At 54.8% G+C, this 16,700-nt stretch overlaps 7 protein-coding genes across 7 annotated transcripts; 3 read left to right on the top strand and 4 right to left on the bottom strand.

Annotated features, from left to right (window-relative positions):
* Positions 1-28: 28 nt before the first annotated feature.
* Positions 29-3,293, bottom strand: CAOG_06220 (hypothetical protein). Its single transcript, XM_004344919.2, has 5 exons — positions 1,573-3,293; positions 1,193-1,423; positions 944-1,085; positions 646-827; positions 29-524 (listed from the first exon to the last, which is right to left on the bottom strand). Exons 1-5 carry the CDS (start codon positions 2,971-2,973, stop codon positions 249-251), a joined length of 2,232 nt encoding a protein of 743 aa, XP_004344969.2. The 5' UTR covers positions 2,974-3,293; the 3' UTR covers positions 29-248.
* Positions 3,294-3,306: 13 nt separating this feature from the next.
* CAOG_06219 (hypothetical protein) lies at positions 3,307-6,142 on the bottom strand. The gene is made up of 3 exons (XM_004344918.2): positions 6,062-6,142; positions 5,331-5,425; positions 3,307-5,213 (listed from the first exon to the last, which is right to left on the bottom strand). The coding sequence occupies exons 1-3, from the start codon at positions 6,101-6,103 to the stop codon at positions 3,464-3,466; spliced, it is 1,887 nt and encodes a 628-aa protein (XP_004344968.2). The 5' UTR covers positions 6,104-6,142; the 3' UTR covers positions 3,307-3,463.
* A 258-nt stretch (positions 6,143-6,400) lies between these two features.
* On the top strand, positions 6,401-7,531 carry CAOG_06218 (hypothetical protein). Its single transcript, XM_004344917.2, has 2 exons — positions 6,401-6,812; positions 7,173-7,531. The coding sequence occupies exons 1-2, from the start codon at positions 6,489-6,491 to the stop codon at positions 7,395-7,397; spliced, it is 549 nt and encodes a 182-aa protein (XP_004344967.1). The 5' UTR covers positions 6,401-6,488; the 3' UTR covers positions 7,398-7,531.
* Positions 7,532-7,737: 206 nt separating this feature from the next.
* Positions 7,738-10,560, top strand: CAOG_06217 (cation efflux family protein). Its single transcript, XM_004344916.2, has 7 exons — positions 7,738-7,979; positions 8,853-8,997; positions 9,114-9,194; positions 9,287-9,418; positions 9,502-9,724; positions 9,869-10,178; positions 10,294-10,560. The coding sequence occupies exons 1-7, from the start codon at positions 7,809-7,811 to the stop codon at positions 10,444-10,446; spliced, it is 1,215 nt and encodes a 404-aa protein (XP_004344966.2). The 5' UTR covers positions 7,738-7,808; the 3' UTR covers positions 10,447-10,560.
* Positions 10,501-13,421, bottom strand: CAOG_06216 (hypothetical protein). Its single transcript, XM_004344915.2, has 2 exons — positions 11,227-13,421; positions 10,501-11,074 (listed from the first exon to the last, which is right to left on the bottom strand). The coding sequence occupies exons 1-2, from the start codon at positions 13,357-13,359 to the stop codon at positions 10,571-10,573; spliced, it is 2,637 nt and encodes an 878-aa protein (XP_004344965.1). The 5' UTR covers positions 13,360-13,421; the 3' UTR covers positions 10,501-10,570.
* Positions 13,422-13,554: 133 nt separating this feature from the next.
* On the top strand, positions 13,555-15,479 carry CAOG_06215 (hypothetical protein). The gene is made up of 3 exons (XM_004344914.2): positions 13,555-14,898; positions 15,050-15,208; positions 15,327-15,479. The coding sequence occupies exons 1-3, from the start codon at positions 13,693-13,695 to the stop codon at positions 15,444-15,446; spliced, it is 1,485 nt and encodes a 494-aa protein (XP_004344964.1). The 5' UTR covers positions 13,555-13,692; the 3' UTR covers positions 15,447-15,479.
* A 102-nt stretch (positions 15,480-15,581) lies between these two features.
* On the bottom strand, positions 15,582-16,682 carry CAOG_06214 (proteasome subunit beta type-3; the record flags this gene model as incomplete). The annotated part of the gene is made up of 5 exons (XM_004344913.2): positions 15,582-15,749; positions 15,844-15,938; positions 16,035-16,212; positions 16,301-16,408; positions 16,498-16,682. Coding segments are annotated over 5 exons (615 nt in total), but the record flags the coding sequence as incomplete, so codon positions are not given.
* Positions 16,683-16,700: the final 18 nt, after the last annotated feature.

Raw genomic sequence — 16,700 nt, 5'->3', positions numbered from 1 at the left:
CGGAGAGTCACCAAACATGCAAAACATGAACAAGTATCAACCGCGCTCAGCAACGGAGATTTGCACAGATTCAACAACAACAACAAGAACGACTTTGGTAATTTCGGAAATACAAGAAAGAAAAGGAAGAGGGAAGACAACACAGTCACAATCGGATGCAAGCGGAAACCAACAAAAGGGGTGACTGCGCAATTGCAATGAGCAACACAAAATCCAACTCCTCTCCACACTACACTACGCTAGTACTACTAGTGAACGAGAGGAGAGCCGGGCTTGACGTAGCTGAGGGCAATCTGCTCGATGCGACGGAGGAACTTTGGATATTCACGCTTGGCAACAGCACGCACGACAGTGATGGGCGCCCAGCCACCGGGATTGACGCAGGCCGTATACATGACGTGCGCGGAAATCTTGTCACGGGGAACTGCAGACAGGTCAGTGATTTTGCTCACGTCGACACTTGGATGGAAGCGCGTTCGGCAGATCAGCGAGGCACTTGTGGTAACACGACAGTATTTGTCGGCCTGCACGAGTTCAATTTTAGGAAAACAAATAGAAAAAAAAAAGCACAGTTCGTTTCAGCAATGAATAGACGTTGTTAGCATTTGCAATCACAAAACAAAATCGCCTCCAAAATTCTCTTACCGGGGCGTCTTTGTGATCGACAGACCAACAGCATGCAGCCCAGTCAAATCGGCCTAGTTGCTCAAGATGAACGATACACACGGCTTCGCGTTGCGCTGCAGGCCAGACCTTCTTGTACAAGACCTGTTGAATGTACGTATTGGTATCGAGCAGCTCGAGGGTGCGCTGGTGTTCCGAAATGGCTACCGGATTTCAAAAGGAAACAATTCAGTCGAGCAACATCAAGTCAGCACCCAGCAAATTCGAAACAAAAAAAATCCACCACACATCGACACCCCATTCCAATCCAAACACATACCATCTTCCAGTTTGTGTCGCTTCTCCTCATCGTAAAATACATCTGCCACCTCGCGCCCGGAAACACCGGGAATATCGCAATGCGCCCGAAGTCGATCGAACAAGAGCGCGCCATTGGCGTCTTCAATTTCGCGACGCCAAACCTAACACGTATACAAGGGCGTGATTGTGAATCGTGAGACGCCATTCACCAAGGCAACAGCTCCAAGCGAAAAGCGATTGAACAACGGGAAAAAAAAGTCGCCCTTACCTTTGTCGTGTTTTCTTCCAGCACCACAGACCAAAGCTTGTCGTGCTCCACGTCTTCCGATTCAAACTGCTTTGCTTCCGCAAGACCTTTGGTGACCACGTCCGCAAATCGGTGCTTGCCGAGCGGAGCGAGATGTGCTCCAGCTGCCAGCTGGCGTGCAGTCTGATCTTCCATTTGGAATGCGTCGTTCTTGTCCAAGGAAGCCTCCACTGCGTCAAAGAACTCGTCATCCTGAAGACGGAGGCCAATCAACGTTGAGTGTACCGTTGGACCAACCAACAGTCTTCAGCAGCGCGCACAAAACCCCGACCAAAAGGCGCGCGCACACACACACACACACACACACACACCACGCAAAACCTCTCGTTCTCGGGCTTTACCTTCAGGGACGAATGGGGACCTTCCTCCATATCAGGCCCAGGAAGCTTGTTTTGAATCGCAGGCATGGGCCGCTTGGTCGAGCGCAGATTGGCCAGCTCGACTTCCACTTGGCGCCGTCGCTCCACTTCGTGCTCGTACCGCTTTGCAAACTCCTCGTCCTTCTTCGTGACCTCTTGGATGACTTCATCGAGCGCGGTGACCATGCCCGAGGAGGTGGCCTTGTAGGTGATGACTTCCTCGCGGAGCTCGTTCTCGTCGATCGGGGGTGGCGGGGGCGGGGGCAGCGGGCCGTCGCCTTCGCTCAGCTGGGCAACATTGGAGACGCTGGCCATGGCGAGCTGCTGGTGGTAGGCTAGGAGTTGCTCATAGTACAAGAGCAGCTGGTCGGACTGCTTGCCGAGAATGTCGCGGTAGCTCTCCATCTCTGACAGCCGTTCCTTGAGCGTCTTGGCCTTGAGCGACGCTGCAAACGCGAGCGACTTGGCCGACTGCTTCTTGCGGACGCTCCCTGCCGAGCTGATGGACATTGTTTCGATGAGCGTGGTCTTGGACGTTTCGATGGCTTCAACCCAGCGCTCGCGGTCGTCGTTGGACTGTGTGCGCAGGTAGTAGACCGAGTCCTGCAGGGCCACGTCAAACCTGAGCTCGTCGTACGGGTGGACGAGGACGACGGCCTCGCGCAGGTTCATCGAGCCACGGCAGCCGTACGCAACGTCCGCCTGCGACTTGAAGTAGGACAGGACGCCGCCCGACAGCTGCACGTAGCGTTCCTGCCAGCCATGCAGGTAGTTGGTCCACTTGTGCATCCGCCCTTCGAGCGCAGGCAGGCCCGCGGTCGACGCGAGTGCCGCAGTGGCAGCGACGGCCTCGCTCGCAGTCGCAGTCGCAGTCGCAGCAGTGCTGGTTGTATTGCCATTGACGGCGCCGCTACTGCTGTGTGTACTGCCCGAGCTCATCATGCTTGTCATGCTTGTCGCGCTTGTCGTGTGGTGATGATGGCTGTTGCTTGCGTTGAGCGTGAATCCGAACGCTGGTGACGAGGCAGTATTGACCTGCTGCTGCTGCTGCTGCTGCTGCTGATGCTGTTGGTGAGCCACGCCAGAGCCTGCGTTAAGCCCTTGCATCGCTGCACTTGAGCCTGAGACCGAGCCTGAGCCCGAGCCTGAGGGGTGGAGGAGGGCGTTCTGAGGGTGCTGCGACGGTGACGAGGTCGCAGTGTAGTAGGAGCCAGAGTGCCGCGCACCGACACCACCACCACCACCGCCGCTGCTGCTGATGCTGCTGCTGCTGCTGCCGTCGCCCAGAGTGAGGTGGTTGTTTGGATGCAGCGTCGTGGTGGCGGTCGTCGTGCTGGTCGACGCCGAGAGCGAGTACATTGACGCGGTTGGAGACGCCGACATTCCGCCACTGCCGCCGCTCTGTTGATGCTGTTGCTGATACTGCTGGGGTCCTGGAGTGGGCGATGATGATGATGATGATGCCGATAATGACGAGGCGGCGAGGAGCGGCAGGTTGGTGTAACTGCTGCCCCTCGACGAAAACCGCGACTCAAAGCCTGCTCCTGCTCCTGCTCCTGCTCCTGCTCCTGCTCCTGCTCCTGTGCTGGCTCCGTACGATGCAAGAAGGCCCGATGCTGCGTTACTGGCAGCGGCGGCAGCAGAAAAAGACAAAGAAGACGAGTCGCTGGGTGGAAACGCCGTGGTTGAAAAGGAAGGAAAAGAGAAGTAGCCATTGCCATACAAAAACCAATCCAATTCATCATCATCATCATCATCATCATCATCATCGAGCACTCGCTTGTTGGTCCACAACAGCGAACGACAAACTAAACACTGGCAAGCAAAAGGAAAAAAAAAGAGCAACGCGACAATCTCACGCAAGTCGTTTGTTTCACCGGACAAAAGTTTGATCAAATTCACCTTGATCAAAGCTTGCAATCGCGCCCCGGCAAACGGGACAGACGGGCCCGTTCGATAAGAGCATCTGCGCACACTCTACACAGACGCAAGCGTGCCGGCATGGGAGGAGCTTGGCCGTGGTGGGAGCATCCGCACAAATCAAGCACTCGCGATCCCGTTCGGGAGCATGATTGTCGCCGTGCGCGTCTTGAGCAACCTGCTCGCCACACAATCGCTGCACGGCTTCCAAAAACGTGGGCCGATCTACGCGAGCCAGTTCGAGACAATCCGCCGCCAGCTCGGCCACGACAAGCGCCGCTTGCTTGTCCGCAACACTCCAATCAATCGCGGTATCAAGCAACGCGTCGGGTTTGTGCTTTTTGCGAAGCTCCCGATTGAACGAGCCAATCAGGTCGAGACAGGGTTTTGCCGCAGTCAGCAGCTCAAGCAGAATCATTCCGAAAGAGTACACGTCCGTCTTGATGGACACCTTGCCTTCGTCGCGATACTGGGGGCAAATGTACTGGAGGGTTCCTTGAACAGAGTCTGCGCGGATGTAGCTATGCGCATCGATCGGAGTCGGTGCCTGGCGCGTCAGGCCAAAGTCAGCGACCTTGGCTTTAAAGTTTTCGTCCAGCAGAATGTTGGCCGTTTTGAGGTCCAGGTGGAAAAGAGGCTGACCCTCAACCGCAGTCTGGACAAAGTGCATCGCGCTCGCAGTTTCCGTTGCAATCTTTTGCCGATGGCGCCAACTCAGCGGGGGGCTGTTGTTTTTGCGGTCGAGGCGGTCGCGAACCGAGCCATTGACCATGAGCTCGAGGCCCAGGCAGCGCTCGTTGCCTTCCACTGTGTAGCACATGACGGTGACGATATTTGGGTGACGGAAGCGAGATAGAGCCTCGAGCTCGGCCTCGAACTGAGCGACGCCCTGCGCCGATTCTGCAGCCAACCGTTTGACGGCAACGTGTTGACCACACCAGACACCAGAGTAGACGCTGCCAAAGCCGCCTCCCCCGATTTTCTTGGTGTCTGCAAAATTGCTCGTTACCTGGGCCAGGACTTGCATGCTGACTCGAGGAATGTTTGGAAGGGGACTCCTGGAGCCGGACGTTGGCGCGGGTCGTTCGGGGACTGCTAACAATGGAGATTGCTGCCTCGGCTGCTGCTCTGCCACTATTGGTCGCCGCGATGCCGCAGGTCGTGGTGCCACCGCAGGCCGCGGTGCTGCAACTGGCTGCTCGACAACAACTGGTCGTTGGACTGGCTCTGGTGGTCGTTCGGCAACAACCCCGGGTCTTTGAACCGGTTCACGTCGTTCGGCAACAACCGGTCTTTGAATTGGCTCTGGTCGGTCGGAAACAACCGGTCTTGGAATAGGCTCTGGTCGTTCGGCCACGAAATGTCGCTCGGGGGCCATGGCTGGTCTCTCGGCGATCACTGATCCTCGCACGTTTCTGCTGGGAACTGGGGGTGGCACCTCTGGCAGCGGATATGGGCTGCTGCGATGATGTGGAACCGCCGACGGAACGGGCTCCGGGAAGGCCAAGTGAGGCTGGACGGACACGTCCGGATTGAATATTGGGATTTTCAGCATGATGGGGTCGTCGAACTGGTTTGAGCGAATCGGACTCTGCATGTAGTGGAGCACAAGCTCGCGCACGGACGCAAACTTTTTCTTGGCAATGTACACTTGCCGCTGTTCGTCAAGCTGAACCTTAAAGTGCTTGATTGCGCCCTTTGAGCTGAAGGAGGCACCCAGAACCCGGCAAAGCACGAGCAAAAAACAATGAGCAACACTGAGTGAAGGAGGGACGTTTCGAGCCAAGATGAGAAACAATTCTGAGCAACAAAGGGCTTACGTGACACCGATCGAGTAGAATCCGGCAGCGCTCTCGCTGAGTCGAACAAGGAAGGCGCCGTCATACTGGATGTATGCTCTCAATAGCTGCAAGGCCTGAGCACATTCAGCAACAACAAACAACCAAAAAACAATCAGTCAGCAGGCATTCAAGCAAAAGGCTGAGAAAGACTGAGAAAGGCTGAGAACAGGCTGAGAAAGGCTGAGAAAGGCTGAGAACAGGGCGTATTTTTTTCTTTGCAAAGTGCTGAAGGTGAAGGTGACTGGGCGGTGAATTCACGTTGCATTCAATCATCCATGCATCATCCCACTGAGTGCGGATTGTGAGTGGCTGGAGTGAAGAGGATTGACTGAGAGTGGGATGCTCACAGGCTAAACCTTGTTATTGTTTGGTTGTCTCGGTCTTGGTTGTCTCTCTCTCTCTCTCTCTGTCTCTCTCTGTCTCTGTCTCTCTCTCTCTCTCTCTCTCACTCACTCACTCTTGTACGTGCCAATCCATGTGTTGATGCATTGCAGTGGCACATCATCATCATCATCAGCAGCAGCAGCAGCCCCAGCAGAGGGACAGCAACTCTCGTTCGCATGAAGCTTGTGTTTTGGGAGAGAGATGCCCACACACATCGACTCACACACTCACTCACACACTCACTCACACACTCACTCACACACTCACTCACACACTCACTCTCATACAAATAGACACGCAACAACAACAGTCAGACACACACTCACCTGATCGCGGTCTGTCGTCACAAAGCCGGGAATGTCGGACATGGCAACAAAACTGAGCCGCAAAGCAAGCGCTCACTGTTGAGAAGGAAGACTGCCTCCGATAAAGCAAAGGTTGAATAACACGCATCCCCCTCTCCTGTTGTCTGCTTTTCGGGGAGGTGGGCCCTCGTATGTGAGAGTGGTGATTTTTGGAAACGAACGATACGGCCAACGATGGATGGCGCTTCAAGCAAACCTGAGCTCCCCACCGTCCATCGATCGATAGATTTCACCGGCAAGAGTCTTGCATTTGGATCTGTGTTGCGTTGTGTCGTTGATTCGAAATAAGTAATTCAGGGCAGGCCCACTCACTCGTCCTTATTCCCGCTTGAGGGTTCGTTCGGAAGCAGTGAAGACCAACAGACCGAAATCTCACCCAGCCGTAGCCATGTGTCCGATGCGGGTCTTGTACCTGCTGCTCCTGGCGCTGCTTGCGATTGGCATTGGCTACTTTCATATGCGCCCGTGGTGGGAGCACGAGCACAAGCACGAGCACGAGCACGAGCACGAGCACGGCGCCGACGACGCGAGCGACAGCACAAAGGAGGACGGCGCCAACGCTGCCAGCCCAGCCATGCCGCATCATGCACAGACCACAGGCACCTCGCGAAGTGTGCGGCGGCGGCGGAGACTGCTCCGACTGGCCGGTGAAGGCGAGCTGCTCTCGGCGCAGCAGCAGCAGCAGCCGCAGTCGCGTATTGAGCTCATCCTTGTAAGGCCAACGCGTCCTCCCACCGTAGTTGCTGCCTTCATTGCAAATTGAGATGCACGGCGAATGCGGGGTGAGAATGAGAGAGAATGAGAGCATGGGAGAGCGGATCTCGCACTGCAACTCGAGGTTTGTCCAATCCGGACTATTCAAACTATTTCGCCGCCCTCGACACGCAACCGTTCAATAAGTCCCCAACTCGGTCAGCAATGCGAAATAGAAGCTCAGCGACGAAACTTTTGAGGCTTGTCTGATGTTTGGAAGCAAAAGAAGGAAAAAAAAAAATAAGGCGGCGGATGGACAAGAGCTCAATTCTACAACCCTGTTGTCTGACTTTCTGCGGAATTGGTCCTTGTTGTGCAGAAACGCACCGTGCTGTGCTGGAGGTTGTTCAAGCAGACCGTGCTCTATCGGATCCTCGCAGTCATCACAACGGCGGTCATCGTCCTGTTCCATTTCGAGCTCTTTACCGGAGGGTACTTTTGCACGGCCATGTCTCGCGAGGTCATTCCGTGGATGCGATCGTCCATCCCAGGGATGTCTCTGAGTAGCAGAGCACTTTTAAACGGATCGGGAGTTTCACCGTGAATCGCTTGGCTTCCGCCGTCCGTTAACATGTTTTGGGGCTGTGTGCATTCGGTTTCGTGTAGCAGTTTTGTTCCAACGATCTGTGTGACTTAGATTGTGTCGTTGTTAATAATATTGTTTGGGTTTATTTGGAACCGCTGATGTACCGTTTTACGGAAGGAGCGATGCAATCCGGGCAACTTGTGAGGGATACTGTACAGAAATGGATGCAGAACTGCGGAGAGAGCATTTCTCAATCTGGGCACGAAGCGTGTGCATCCTTCATCTATTTTATACTGTCTATTACAGTACACTCGGGATTAGTTTTTGTTTTTCTGAGCCGCTTGGCACTCTCAGTCTACCTTTTTTTTTTCAGCTGTCTTTCTCACATTCAGCCAATTTTCACTCTATTTTTTTGTTTTTTGTTTTACCATGTCGAGCAATCGGACTGTGCGACTGTCGATTACGCTGTCGCTGACACTGTCGTTCTTTGTCGTGGAGCTCGTTGTGGGCAACATGACCAACTCTGTGGCGCTGATTGCCGACTCGTTCCACATGCTCTCGGACGTCCTCTCGCTGCTCGTCGGCCTCTTTGCCATCCGCGTAAGGCCGTGGTTTGTGGCAATGTGAAAAAAGCCACAGTTGATGGGTGATTCTACTCGACCAGGCTGGGGGTTTGGGTTGGGTTGGTGCTCGGGTTGAGTGGAAATGCATGACGGAGAGAGCGAAGGCGAAAGCAGCCAAGAAGGCGCGCGCTTTGAGCAGTTTGCACTCTGCTCGCTTGCTGGCTTGGTTGAAAGCAAACAGATGCATGGATGGCACAACCAATGCATCGGCAGGCGGCCGCTCCAAGGGCGCGGGGCGAGCTGGCTGCGGACGAAACCTCCAATGCGACCGAACTCCGACAGCCCCACGCCAAGCGCTCCTGCTCTCCTCTCTGCCACTCAACCACTTCGAGTGCCTCAGCTTGGCAATGTGGCTGGGTGGGGCTCTTCTGGCTGTGTTTTGCGACCAAGTTGTCGAGTCGGAAGGGGGCAATGTGGGGTGCCAACGCTGTGGGGTGTGCCCCAGCTTCATTCACTCGGAGTGGTTTCGGAGACCCACTTGAAAGGATCCTCGTCGGGATGAACAAGAATCAACAAAAGCAGCAACTCGCTTTCAGTGCTGTTGGGTTTTGTGCAGGTGATGAAACGAGGCGGGGGTGCAGCTGGGGTGCAGCGGTGTGCGAACGTCGGGTGCCTGCCTGCCCATGCTCAGCGTCGGAGGTGTGGTTGTGGTTGCACCACTCCGAGTCATTAAAAAGGTCTCCATTCCGATCTGATCTCGTCTGAGCGCCTGATGGCATTTTGATCATGCCATGCAAGAGAGAAATAGCACTCCTCCTGCTTCCGAGCTGTTCTGGTTCTATGACACACTCACCCCCCAAACCCAAACCCAAAATCCAAAACCGTTTTGTGTCGATGCTCATCTCCTCAGATTGCCAAGCACACGCTCTCGTCCAAGAACACCTTCGGCTGGGTCCGCGCAGAAGTCCTGGGCGCACTCATCAACGGCGTCTTTTTGATTGCCCTGTGCTTCTCCATCTTTGTCGATTCGATTACTCGCTTCTTTTCGCCTGAAGGTAAAAAAACCAACAAATTACAATCACCACTGCACGATAAAGCGAGAAAGCGGGGTTGAAGAAATGCCATCACTGCTGTTGTTGCATCCAAAGCTCACACACGTTTCTGTCCACAGAAATTGAAGACCCGAGGTTGGTGCTGTACGTTGGTTCGGCTGGTCTGTTCATCAACCTCATTGGCATGATGCTCTTCCACAGTAAGTGCCACAACACCCCGCTTGCTGTTGCATTGCCACAATGATAGCGGCTTGCCGTACAAATGTGGTCTCTAACGCCCCCCCCCCTTCAGATCACGCTGGCCACGGCCACTCCCACGGCGGCGGCAGCGAGGTTGCACCCCCAACCGAAACGACCTCTTCCACCGAGCTTCAAGCGGGCATTTTCAACTCTCGACAAGTCACCGAGGTGCCCGTCGTTGCTGGTATGCGCTTTTGTTTTGTTTTGCGCTTTTTTTGTCGTTTGGGGCGCTGTTTGAGCTCACATGCAACACTCTGTTGTGTGTAGACGATGGACACGGTCACGCTCACGGTCATGGCCACGGCCACGCCGCTGCCGCATCCGCACCCTCAGGCGGACATGGCCACAGCCACGGAGGCTCGCTCAACATGCGCGGCGTTTTCCTTCATATTGCGGCAGACGCTCTCGGTTCCGTCGCCGTCGTCATCAGTGCCCTCGTTTTCGAGTTTGCGGACTTTGACGGCAAGGTTTATATTGACCCCGCCCTCAGGTGAGTGTTGGCAGTTCTGCGTTTAGAAAAAACAAAACCAAACAAAAAAAAAGAACGAACGACGAGTTTTCCATTGCTTTCTCCTTCATATGGATGCTGACGTTCATTGATTTTTGCTCTGCCACTTTGGTGTCTCGCCTTTAGTTTGTTCATTGCCTGCTTGCTGCTCAGCCACTCGATTCCTCTCGTCAAGCAATCGTCCATGATTCTGCTCCAGAGCGTCCCGAGCACTGTCAACGTCGAAACCATCAAGAGCAGCCTTGTGCAGCTGGCCGGTGTTGTGGACGTTCACGAGCTTCACGTTTGGGAGCTTTCCGAAGGCAATCTGATTGCCACCGTCCACATCACTTCGGACGCGGAGGACAGTTTGGCCATTGTTTCGCAAATCAAAGGCTTCTTCCACCGCTTTGGTATCCATTCTACCACCGTTCAACTCGAGCATGTTCAAAATTCTGTCAGTAATCGTCTGAGGCTGTTGTTGCTGTGGTGTGCTGCTGGTCTAAAAACGATTGTTGCTAATTTTTTTTCTTTTTGCTTTTTGCGTTTGCATTTGCTCTTTTGCATTCCAGTACGCGGTGGATGACGAAAAGGCATGCTTGCTCGACTGCAGTGCTGCTGATGGTGTGGATGATTGCAGCGCCAACACATGCTGCACCAACGACAACGCAGTCAAGGCTCGCCGAACTTTGCGCTTCCCCATCACGACCAGCACTGGCGTGTAATTCTGTCCTAGTTCCAAGTGAGGAAAACAAAACACAACGAAACGCAGGGGTCATCAAACCAATTGTTTTGTGTGCATGTGTGTAATAAAACGAAATTCGACAAATGTGACCAAACCCGCGACAATCAACTTTTTGGTGCATCGCGCTTGTTTTTTGAGGTGGAGCGTTGCCGACCCTTTGCAACGGGATTGGCCGCGACGACTGGCGCCAGGGCATCCAACATTCGCCGCTTTGAGTCCTTTTCGTCTTGCAGCACGACGCGTTGATCATACTTTTCAATCAGCTGCATGGACCGTACTTCGAGCATTGTCTTCATGACGGATGACAGTTGCTCTAGCGCAGGGATGCTCAGATTCTCGAGCGTTGCCTGATCCAGGTTTGGAGTTGACGGCAAAGGGAGCGGCTGCGACAGAGAAATGTTGCGCATGGACGGCAGCACCATCGTCTGGAGACACCGATGCATCAATTCCAAGAGTCTGCTCTCGGGGGACAGAGAGCCGCTGGGACTGCTCGCGGAAGCGGACGTCTGCAGTCGTTGAGACGAGCGCTGTACGGCGCGAGGTGATAGGAACGGTGCAAGTTCATTGGAGAGCGAGCCAGCTGGTGCAGAGTTTGCGGATGACGAGTCCTTGGGAGGGTGAACAAGAAAGTCCAGAGCGAAGCAAGGGGGAGTGAGCGAGCGAAAACAAAAAGTGAAAACAAAGCAAAACAAGAAAAAAAAAACCAAAACCAAACCCAAACCCAAAACCAAAAACAAACAATCATCCCGCATCCGCATACCTTTCTCCGTGCATGCAGACCTTCTGCAATAGCAATGTGATCGTCAATGGCCATTTGCAAACTCCGGTTGCGCTCGCGCTCGATGGCGAGAGACTGGGCGACAGACTGGTACATGCTTTTCAAATCTTCGTTTTCCGTGACAATCGCCGAGGAAGCAGTCTGGGACTGCTTGATTGTTGCCTCCATCTCCGTGACAAGCGCAGCCAAATGCTGCGAGGCTTGTGCTTGCTGCGCGCGCTCCGCTGTGAGCTGTTCAATGGCAGCAGCGGCCGATGTGCGCTCGGCCTCGAACAAGGCCTCCCGCTCTTCCATCAGCCGCGAAACAAGGTCCGCAGATGCTGCCATGCTGGCGGCGGCAATGTCAGACTGAGAGCTGGCTTGCCGTCCGAGTTGCCCGACCGCCGCAGTCTGGTTACCGTCCGCTTGCCCGCTTGGTCGGTCGTCCGGTGTCCGTGCTCCGCTAGTTGGGCGCATTCCTGCGGATTCGGTACCCGAGGAGAACACGGGGCGAGAGCCCGAGTGGTCGTCAGTGCGGCGTCGCTGTTGTCCCAACTCGAGCTGTTCCATCGTCTCGCGGAGATCGGCCAGCTCGGACTGTGACTGCGAGTGGTCTGTGCGCAACACATCCAGCGCTGCGACTTCACGCGTGAGTGCCGCAATCTTGGCCTCGCCTTCGCGCAGTTTCTCCGCGAGTTCTTCGTTTGTCTTTGCGACGCGGTCGTAGTCGCTCTCCAGCGATGCCAAGTGGGCCTCGAGCTGGTGTTGTGAGCGAAGCGAGGCCACGCGCTCGTCCGCAATAAAGCTCGAGTCTTCGCCAGAGAAGGACGTATTGGCAGAGTGGAACAGATGGGAGGCGTTCGGATGAAACGAGGCCGATGCGCTTGGTGGCGTTGGGTCAAACTGCAGGATTGTCTCGTGAATATCCGTGTTGCCGACCAGCTGACGCGATCTTTGTCGGGGTGTGGCGGACAATGTGGCACTGGCAAAATGAGCCGGAGGCGCGGATGGCCAACGACGCCCCAGAGTGCGAGTGACGGTCGCATCATCATTACCATCACCATCATCATCATCATCACCATTGTCATCGGAATTGGCGCCGTCGTGCAGGCCGTTCATGGACTGATTGGGTGTAAATTCCACAGAGCCATCGTCGGTGATGATGGAGTGGTTGTTGAGATCTGCGTGTGCTGTCGATCCGAGGACTTCAAAGTAGTCAATGCTTGGGTGCTGAGGAGGAGCGCCTGCCTGGCTTTGGCTTTGGCTTTGGCTATGCGACGAGACTTGGGAAGCGGATCGTTTTCTGTCGACGTACGACAGCGACGACGACGACAAACGGAACGCAGCGAGTGCGTCCATCAGGTCTTGTCGAGTGACAATGCCATCCTGGTCAATGTCGAGAGCGGCGTGCAGCATTGCGGCGACGCGATCAATGTTCGGATGATTGAAGTCTGAGTGAGCATCAGCACGAGCAGTAGTACTGCGATTGCTCCGACTACGACGACTGCCACTACTGCTGCTATTGCTGCTAGTTGTAATAGTGTTGGCATTGTCATGGCCATTGCCCTTGGGACTGGCCGCGTTGTCACTGGCGTCGCCGTGCTCTTTGTCTTCATTCTCGTGAGCGAGGGAGCCACTGCCGCCGCCGCCGCCGTCCTGCTGTGCGTTTGCAGGCAGGAGCAGCATCAGGTCGTCGAGTAGGCTCGTGTCTCTGTCCGTCTCTGTGCTTGTGCTTGTGCTTGTGCTTGTGCTGCTTGTGGATGCGTCGTTCAGTCGCAGCAGCACAGCGCGCAGGTCGTCCAGCGTGAGTGACTGTGCGCTCATCTGCCGCTCCTGCCCAGCGTCGTCGTCGTCGTCGTCGTCGTCATTCTTCTCGCTTGATGCTGCCGTGGTTGAAGCGGTGGTGCTCGCGAGTGCGCCCGTCAGCAGCCGGATCAGCGGGTGCTCATCGGCCGCGTCTGTAGCACTGGCACTTGCACTGGCACTCATCATCATCAGGTTGTCTGCGTCTGCTCTTCTTCTGTGGATGTCGCTGTCGTTGCCGTTGCCGTTGCCATTGCCATTGCCATTGCCGTTGCCGTCGTCGTGGTCGTGGTCGTGGTCGTGGTCGTTGCTTGCTGGCAGAGTGCTCGGCATTTTGTTCAGTCGTCTCGCAACGCTCAGCAAAGTTTCGTTCCGTCTCGCTTTTTCAGACTTTGTTTGGACTGGAAAGTGAAGCCAACTACAAGTATATAAACTGGCTTCTTGAGAATTGCATTCCCCCCCCCCCTCCCCCGTCCCCCCGTTCGTTGATCCTTGTCGATTCCTGTACTGTACGACAAGCTTGTTCGTCTTCCATTCTCCCATTGCTTCTGGCTGAGTGATGTGATTCACCTTGAATTTCCACACATCTCAGACTCGGTCGCTCGCTCGCTCAGTCATTTCATTTTGTTCAAAGCAAGCACTGAAGCCCACTCTCCTCTGATTCTGATGCTCGTTCAGCAGCGTCTCAGATTTGGCGGGCTTTCGTCGTCGTCGCTGTCGCTGTTGCTGTCGCTGTTGCAGCCGCGGCCAATCCACCGCACCCACAGCGCACAAGCGGCCATCACTGCGACCAGTACTGCTGCTGCGACGACTCCTAATGCTGCTGTTGCTGTGAGAGCACCGCGGGCGTTCGGTTCGCTCTCGAGCGGTCTTGGCGGCAATGCACTGCTGCTGCTGCGCACACTCGCTTCGTCCGCGTCGTCTGCCTCACCGACGACATCACCACCACTGCCGCCGTCAACGCAGCAACCAACACAACCAGCGTCGTCATTGGCGTCCACTCCTGGCGCGTCGCCGTCCTCCTCCTCGCCGTCCGCCTCTTCGCCCTCATCGCCGTCCACATCGCCAGCTTCCGTCGCTGCAGGACCGCTCCCACCGCCGCCAACAGTCTCGGCCACGGTGCTGGCAACGCCTGCCGCAGCACTCGCCGCCGCTGCTGCCGCTGCTGCCAAGAGCGTTGTCGCCAACCTGCCCGGCACAGCAACCCCGCCGTCGTCCGACCCGACGCTGCTCAGACCGCGGGCAGCCAATTCTGCGATGGGAAGTGCGTCCGCACAACCGAGCCAGCTGGTGGACGCCGCGATCGGCACCGCTGGCACCTCTGGAGCACCGCTACCATCCATCGCCGCAGCTACTGCCGGACTAGCATCCTCAGGCGCGTCCATTGGCTCTGTGGCTTCAGTAGGAGGAGCACCTGCTCATGCAAATTCAAGCGTAGGCCACGCTGCAGCTGCAAACACTCTAATGCCCGGTACCTCCTCTTCGTCCTCGTCGTTGTCGTCGTCGTCGTCGTCTTCGGGCATTCCCCAAATGCACAACTACTTGTCGTTCGCAGTGCCACGAAGCGAGATTCTCCTCAGCCGAAACCACTTGCCAAACGACGCGTTCATGTTCCACTTTGACACGCATCGATTGGTCCAGAGCCTGCGACGACAGGGCTTCACCGAGCAACAAGCCGAAGCCGTCATGGTGGCACTCTCTGATATTTCGGCAAGCTCGGTCAACTATATTCTGCGAAATGCCATGCTCAAGAGCGAGCAAGACCAATTCCTTGTTCGCTACCAGGGCGATCTTGCTACTCTGCGCAAAGAAATGCAAATTCTCGAAAAGAGCGAGTTTGCCATCCTGCGCAATGAAGCAGACAAACAAAAGGTGCGAACAGTTTGAATAGTTTTGCAATACAACGGCGGTGTGATGTGATTGGGGGGGGGTGTGTTTGAAAGGCCAACTTTGGTACTAACCAATGGATGTGGGGCTCTTTTTTTTTTTTTTCTTTCTTTCTTTTTCATTCTGTCATGGTCAGGCAAACATGGACAAAATTACCGAGCAGCTCAAAGAGGAAATCGCCAAGCTCAAGGCAGGCGTGCGACTCGACTTTAGCTTGGAAAAGTCGCGCATTCGTGAGGATACCACGGCGCAGGAGCACAAAATCAAGGACACAAACAATCGCTTGGACACTGAGGTATGTTATGCTGCTTGATGGTGAAACGCGACAGCGCGCGTCGAGTGAGACTCAGTGGTTGATGTGTCTTGAGCTCACGAGGCATGCGCCTTTTCCAATTGAATCGGGTGGTGGGCAGATTGCTGGACTACGAACGCTGATGGAGTCCATGAAGCTGGATATCATCAAGTACATTGCGGGTATCATTGTTTCTGCGCTTACTCTGATTCTTGGTTATATTCGCTTTGTTAAATCTTGAGGGCAAATGTGCTTGGCGAGAATAGTCAGTTGGTTTTTTCATTTTTTTTTCATTTTTTTTTTTTTTTTGTGCCCTTGCACTTTGCATCCATTGATTCGACCGCAATTGGGGAGGGGGGGGGTGAATGGATCAACAAGCAAGGACGAGGAATGACATTTTGAAATTATACAGAGCAACAGGCACATCCACAAACCAGTGGTGATAACACGAGCAAAACTACGACACGAAGTGTTTGGTTTTTTTTTTTTTTTTGGTTAATCCATTCGAGCTTTCAGTGTCCGAGTTGTTACTTTGTCCTTTTCACTGTTGGAGAGGGCAGGGCAGCAACAACACCAAAGGTTAGACTTAGATTCGCGATTCAACAAGAGACAATAGACAGCTGTTGACAGCCACTCACATGATGTGCACGACTGCGCCCCAACCACTGATGGCATCACGATCGCAGCCATTCATGAGACATTGAGACACAACCTCAAACAAATCCTCCGGCTCCTGCAGAGTTTTGGTCCAATGTTGCAGGTCAGTTCACAGTTTTCAACAAAACACAATGCTGAACGAACGAACAGAAACCTCGAGCTCGAAACTTACGAGATTTGGCTCATACATGGACTCGCACATGCCGTAAAGTTGCTCACTAGCAGTGCCAACAACGGCAAAGTCGTCTGCAACATCGGGGCAGCCAATCAGGTCTGTTGCGGCAACGAAGGGCTCGCCAGAGACGGGATCAAGGCCGGCAATAACGGGTTCAATGAAGAACGGGCCAAATCTGGTTGTGACAATCGACAGTGCGCCGGGGTGAGTGCTCGAGTTGAGTTGTGCTGCGTAGGGGGGGGGAGTTGACACAAATCACCTACCGCTTTTCGTAGAGCACGTTCGCGACAATGTTCATGAACGTTTCAGGCGCGACGGAACGCTCTTCCCGGAGGTGATACATGTTGACCCGGAACTGGAGCTTGCTTGCCCTGCCGCAGACAGCACACGAGCGACACAAACAACAGGAGTGAGCCAGAAAGCGACCCGCTTTGGGTGACATGCCAAAAAAACAACTTACACTGTCTGCACGTCAGTAGCAAGACCGGCCAGACCGATGAACAGGCGATCGCCCATCTTGAAGGTTTTTTGAAAGTCGGTGGAGACGGTCTGGGCTTGGATGCCAAAGCGGCGATCGGCGGCAATGGCGACGCAGCCCTTGCCCTTCATGGCGATGATGGAGGCGCCGTTGTATGCGAGGATGGACTGTGTGCGTGTGCGTGA

This window comes from Capsaspora owczarzaki (assembly GCF_000151315.2).
Source record: "Capsaspora owczarzaki ATCC 30864 unplaced genomic scaffold supercont2.11, whole genome shotgun sequence".
Classification (NCBI taxonomy): Eukaryota; class Filasterea; order Ministeriida; family Capsasporidae; genus Capsaspora; species Capsaspora owczarzaki.
The sequence above is the reverse complement of the archived record's forward strand: the minus strand, read 5'-3'. Positions and strand labels throughout refer to the sequence as shown.

What these genes read in the sequence shown, in the direction of transcription:
- CAOG_06220 (XM_004344919.2), bottom strand. Translation starts at nt 2,973, where the DNA reads ATGTCGGCGTCTCCAACCGCGTCAATGTACTCGCTCTCGGCGTCGACC. An exon ending in TGGAAGAAAACACGACAAAG is followed by an intron (nt 1,086 to 1,192) that starts GTAAGGGCGACT and finishes TATACGTGTTAG; the next exon opens with GTTTGGCGTCGCGAAATTGA. An exon ending in GCGACACAAACTGGAAGATG is followed by an intron (nt 828 to 943) that starts GTATGTGTTTGG and finishes GAAATCCGGTAG; the next exon opens with CCATTTCGGAACACCAGCGC.
- CAOG_06219 (XM_004344918.2), bottom strand. Translation starts at nt 6,103, where the DNA reads ATGTCCGACATTCCCGGCTTTGTGACGACAGACCGCGATCAG. An exon ending in TGACGACAGACCGCGATCAG is followed by an intron (nt 5,426 to 6,061) that starts GTGAGTGTGTGT and finishes GAATGTGCTCAG; the next exon opens with GCCTTGCAGCTATTGAGAGC. An exon ending in TTCTACTCGATCGGTGTCAC is followed by an intron (nt 5,214 to 5,330) that starts GTAAGCCCTTTG and finishes TGCCTCCTTCAG; the next exon opens with CTCAAAGGGCGCAATCAAGC.
- CAOG_06218 (XM_004344917.2), top strand. Translation starts at nt 6,489, where the DNA reads ATGTGTCCGATGCGGGTCTTGTACCTGCTGCTCCTGGCGCTGCTTGCG. An exon ending in CGCGTATTGAGCTCATCCTT is followed by an intron (nt 6,813 to 7,172) that starts GTAAGGCCAACG and finishes CTTGTTGTGCAG; the next exon opens with AAACGCACCGTGCTGTGCTG.
- CAOG_06217 (XM_004344916.2), top strand. Translation starts at nt 7,809, where the DNA reads ATGTCGAGCAATCGGACTGTGCGACTGTCGATTACGCTGTCGCTGACA. An exon ending in TCGGCCTCTTTGCCATCCGC is followed by an intron (nt 7,980 to 8,852) that starts GTAAGGCCGTGG and finishes TCATCTCCTCAG; the next exon opens with ATTGCCAAGCACACGCTCTC. An exon ending in TCGAGCATGTTCAAAATTCT is followed by an intron (nt 10,179 to 10,293) that starts GTCAGTAATCGT and finishes TTTGCATTCCAG; the next exon opens with TACGCGGTGGATGACGAAAA.
- CAOG_06216 (XM_004344915.2), bottom strand. Translation starts at nt 13,359, where the DNA reads ATGCCGAGCACTCTGCCAGCAAGCAACGACCACGACCACGACCACGAC. An exon ending in GTCTGCATGCACGGAGAAAG is followed by an intron (nt 11,075 to 11,226) that starts GTATGCGGATGC and finishes CACCCTCCCAAG; the next exon opens with GACTCGTCATCCGCAAACTC.
- CAOG_06215 (XM_004344914.2), top strand. Translation starts at nt 13,693, where the DNA reads ATGCTCGTTCAGCAGCGTCTCAGATTTGGCGGGCTTTCGTCGTCGTCG. An exon ending in ATGAAGCAGACAAACAAAAG is followed by an intron (nt 14,899 to 15,049) that starts GTGCGAACAGTT and finishes TGTCATGGTCAG; the next exon opens with GCAAACATGGACAAAATTAC. An exon ending in ACAATCGCTTGGACACTGAG is followed by an intron (nt 15,209 to 15,326) that starts GTATGTTATGCT and finishes GGTGGTGGGCAG; the next exon opens with ATTGCTGGACTACGAACGCT.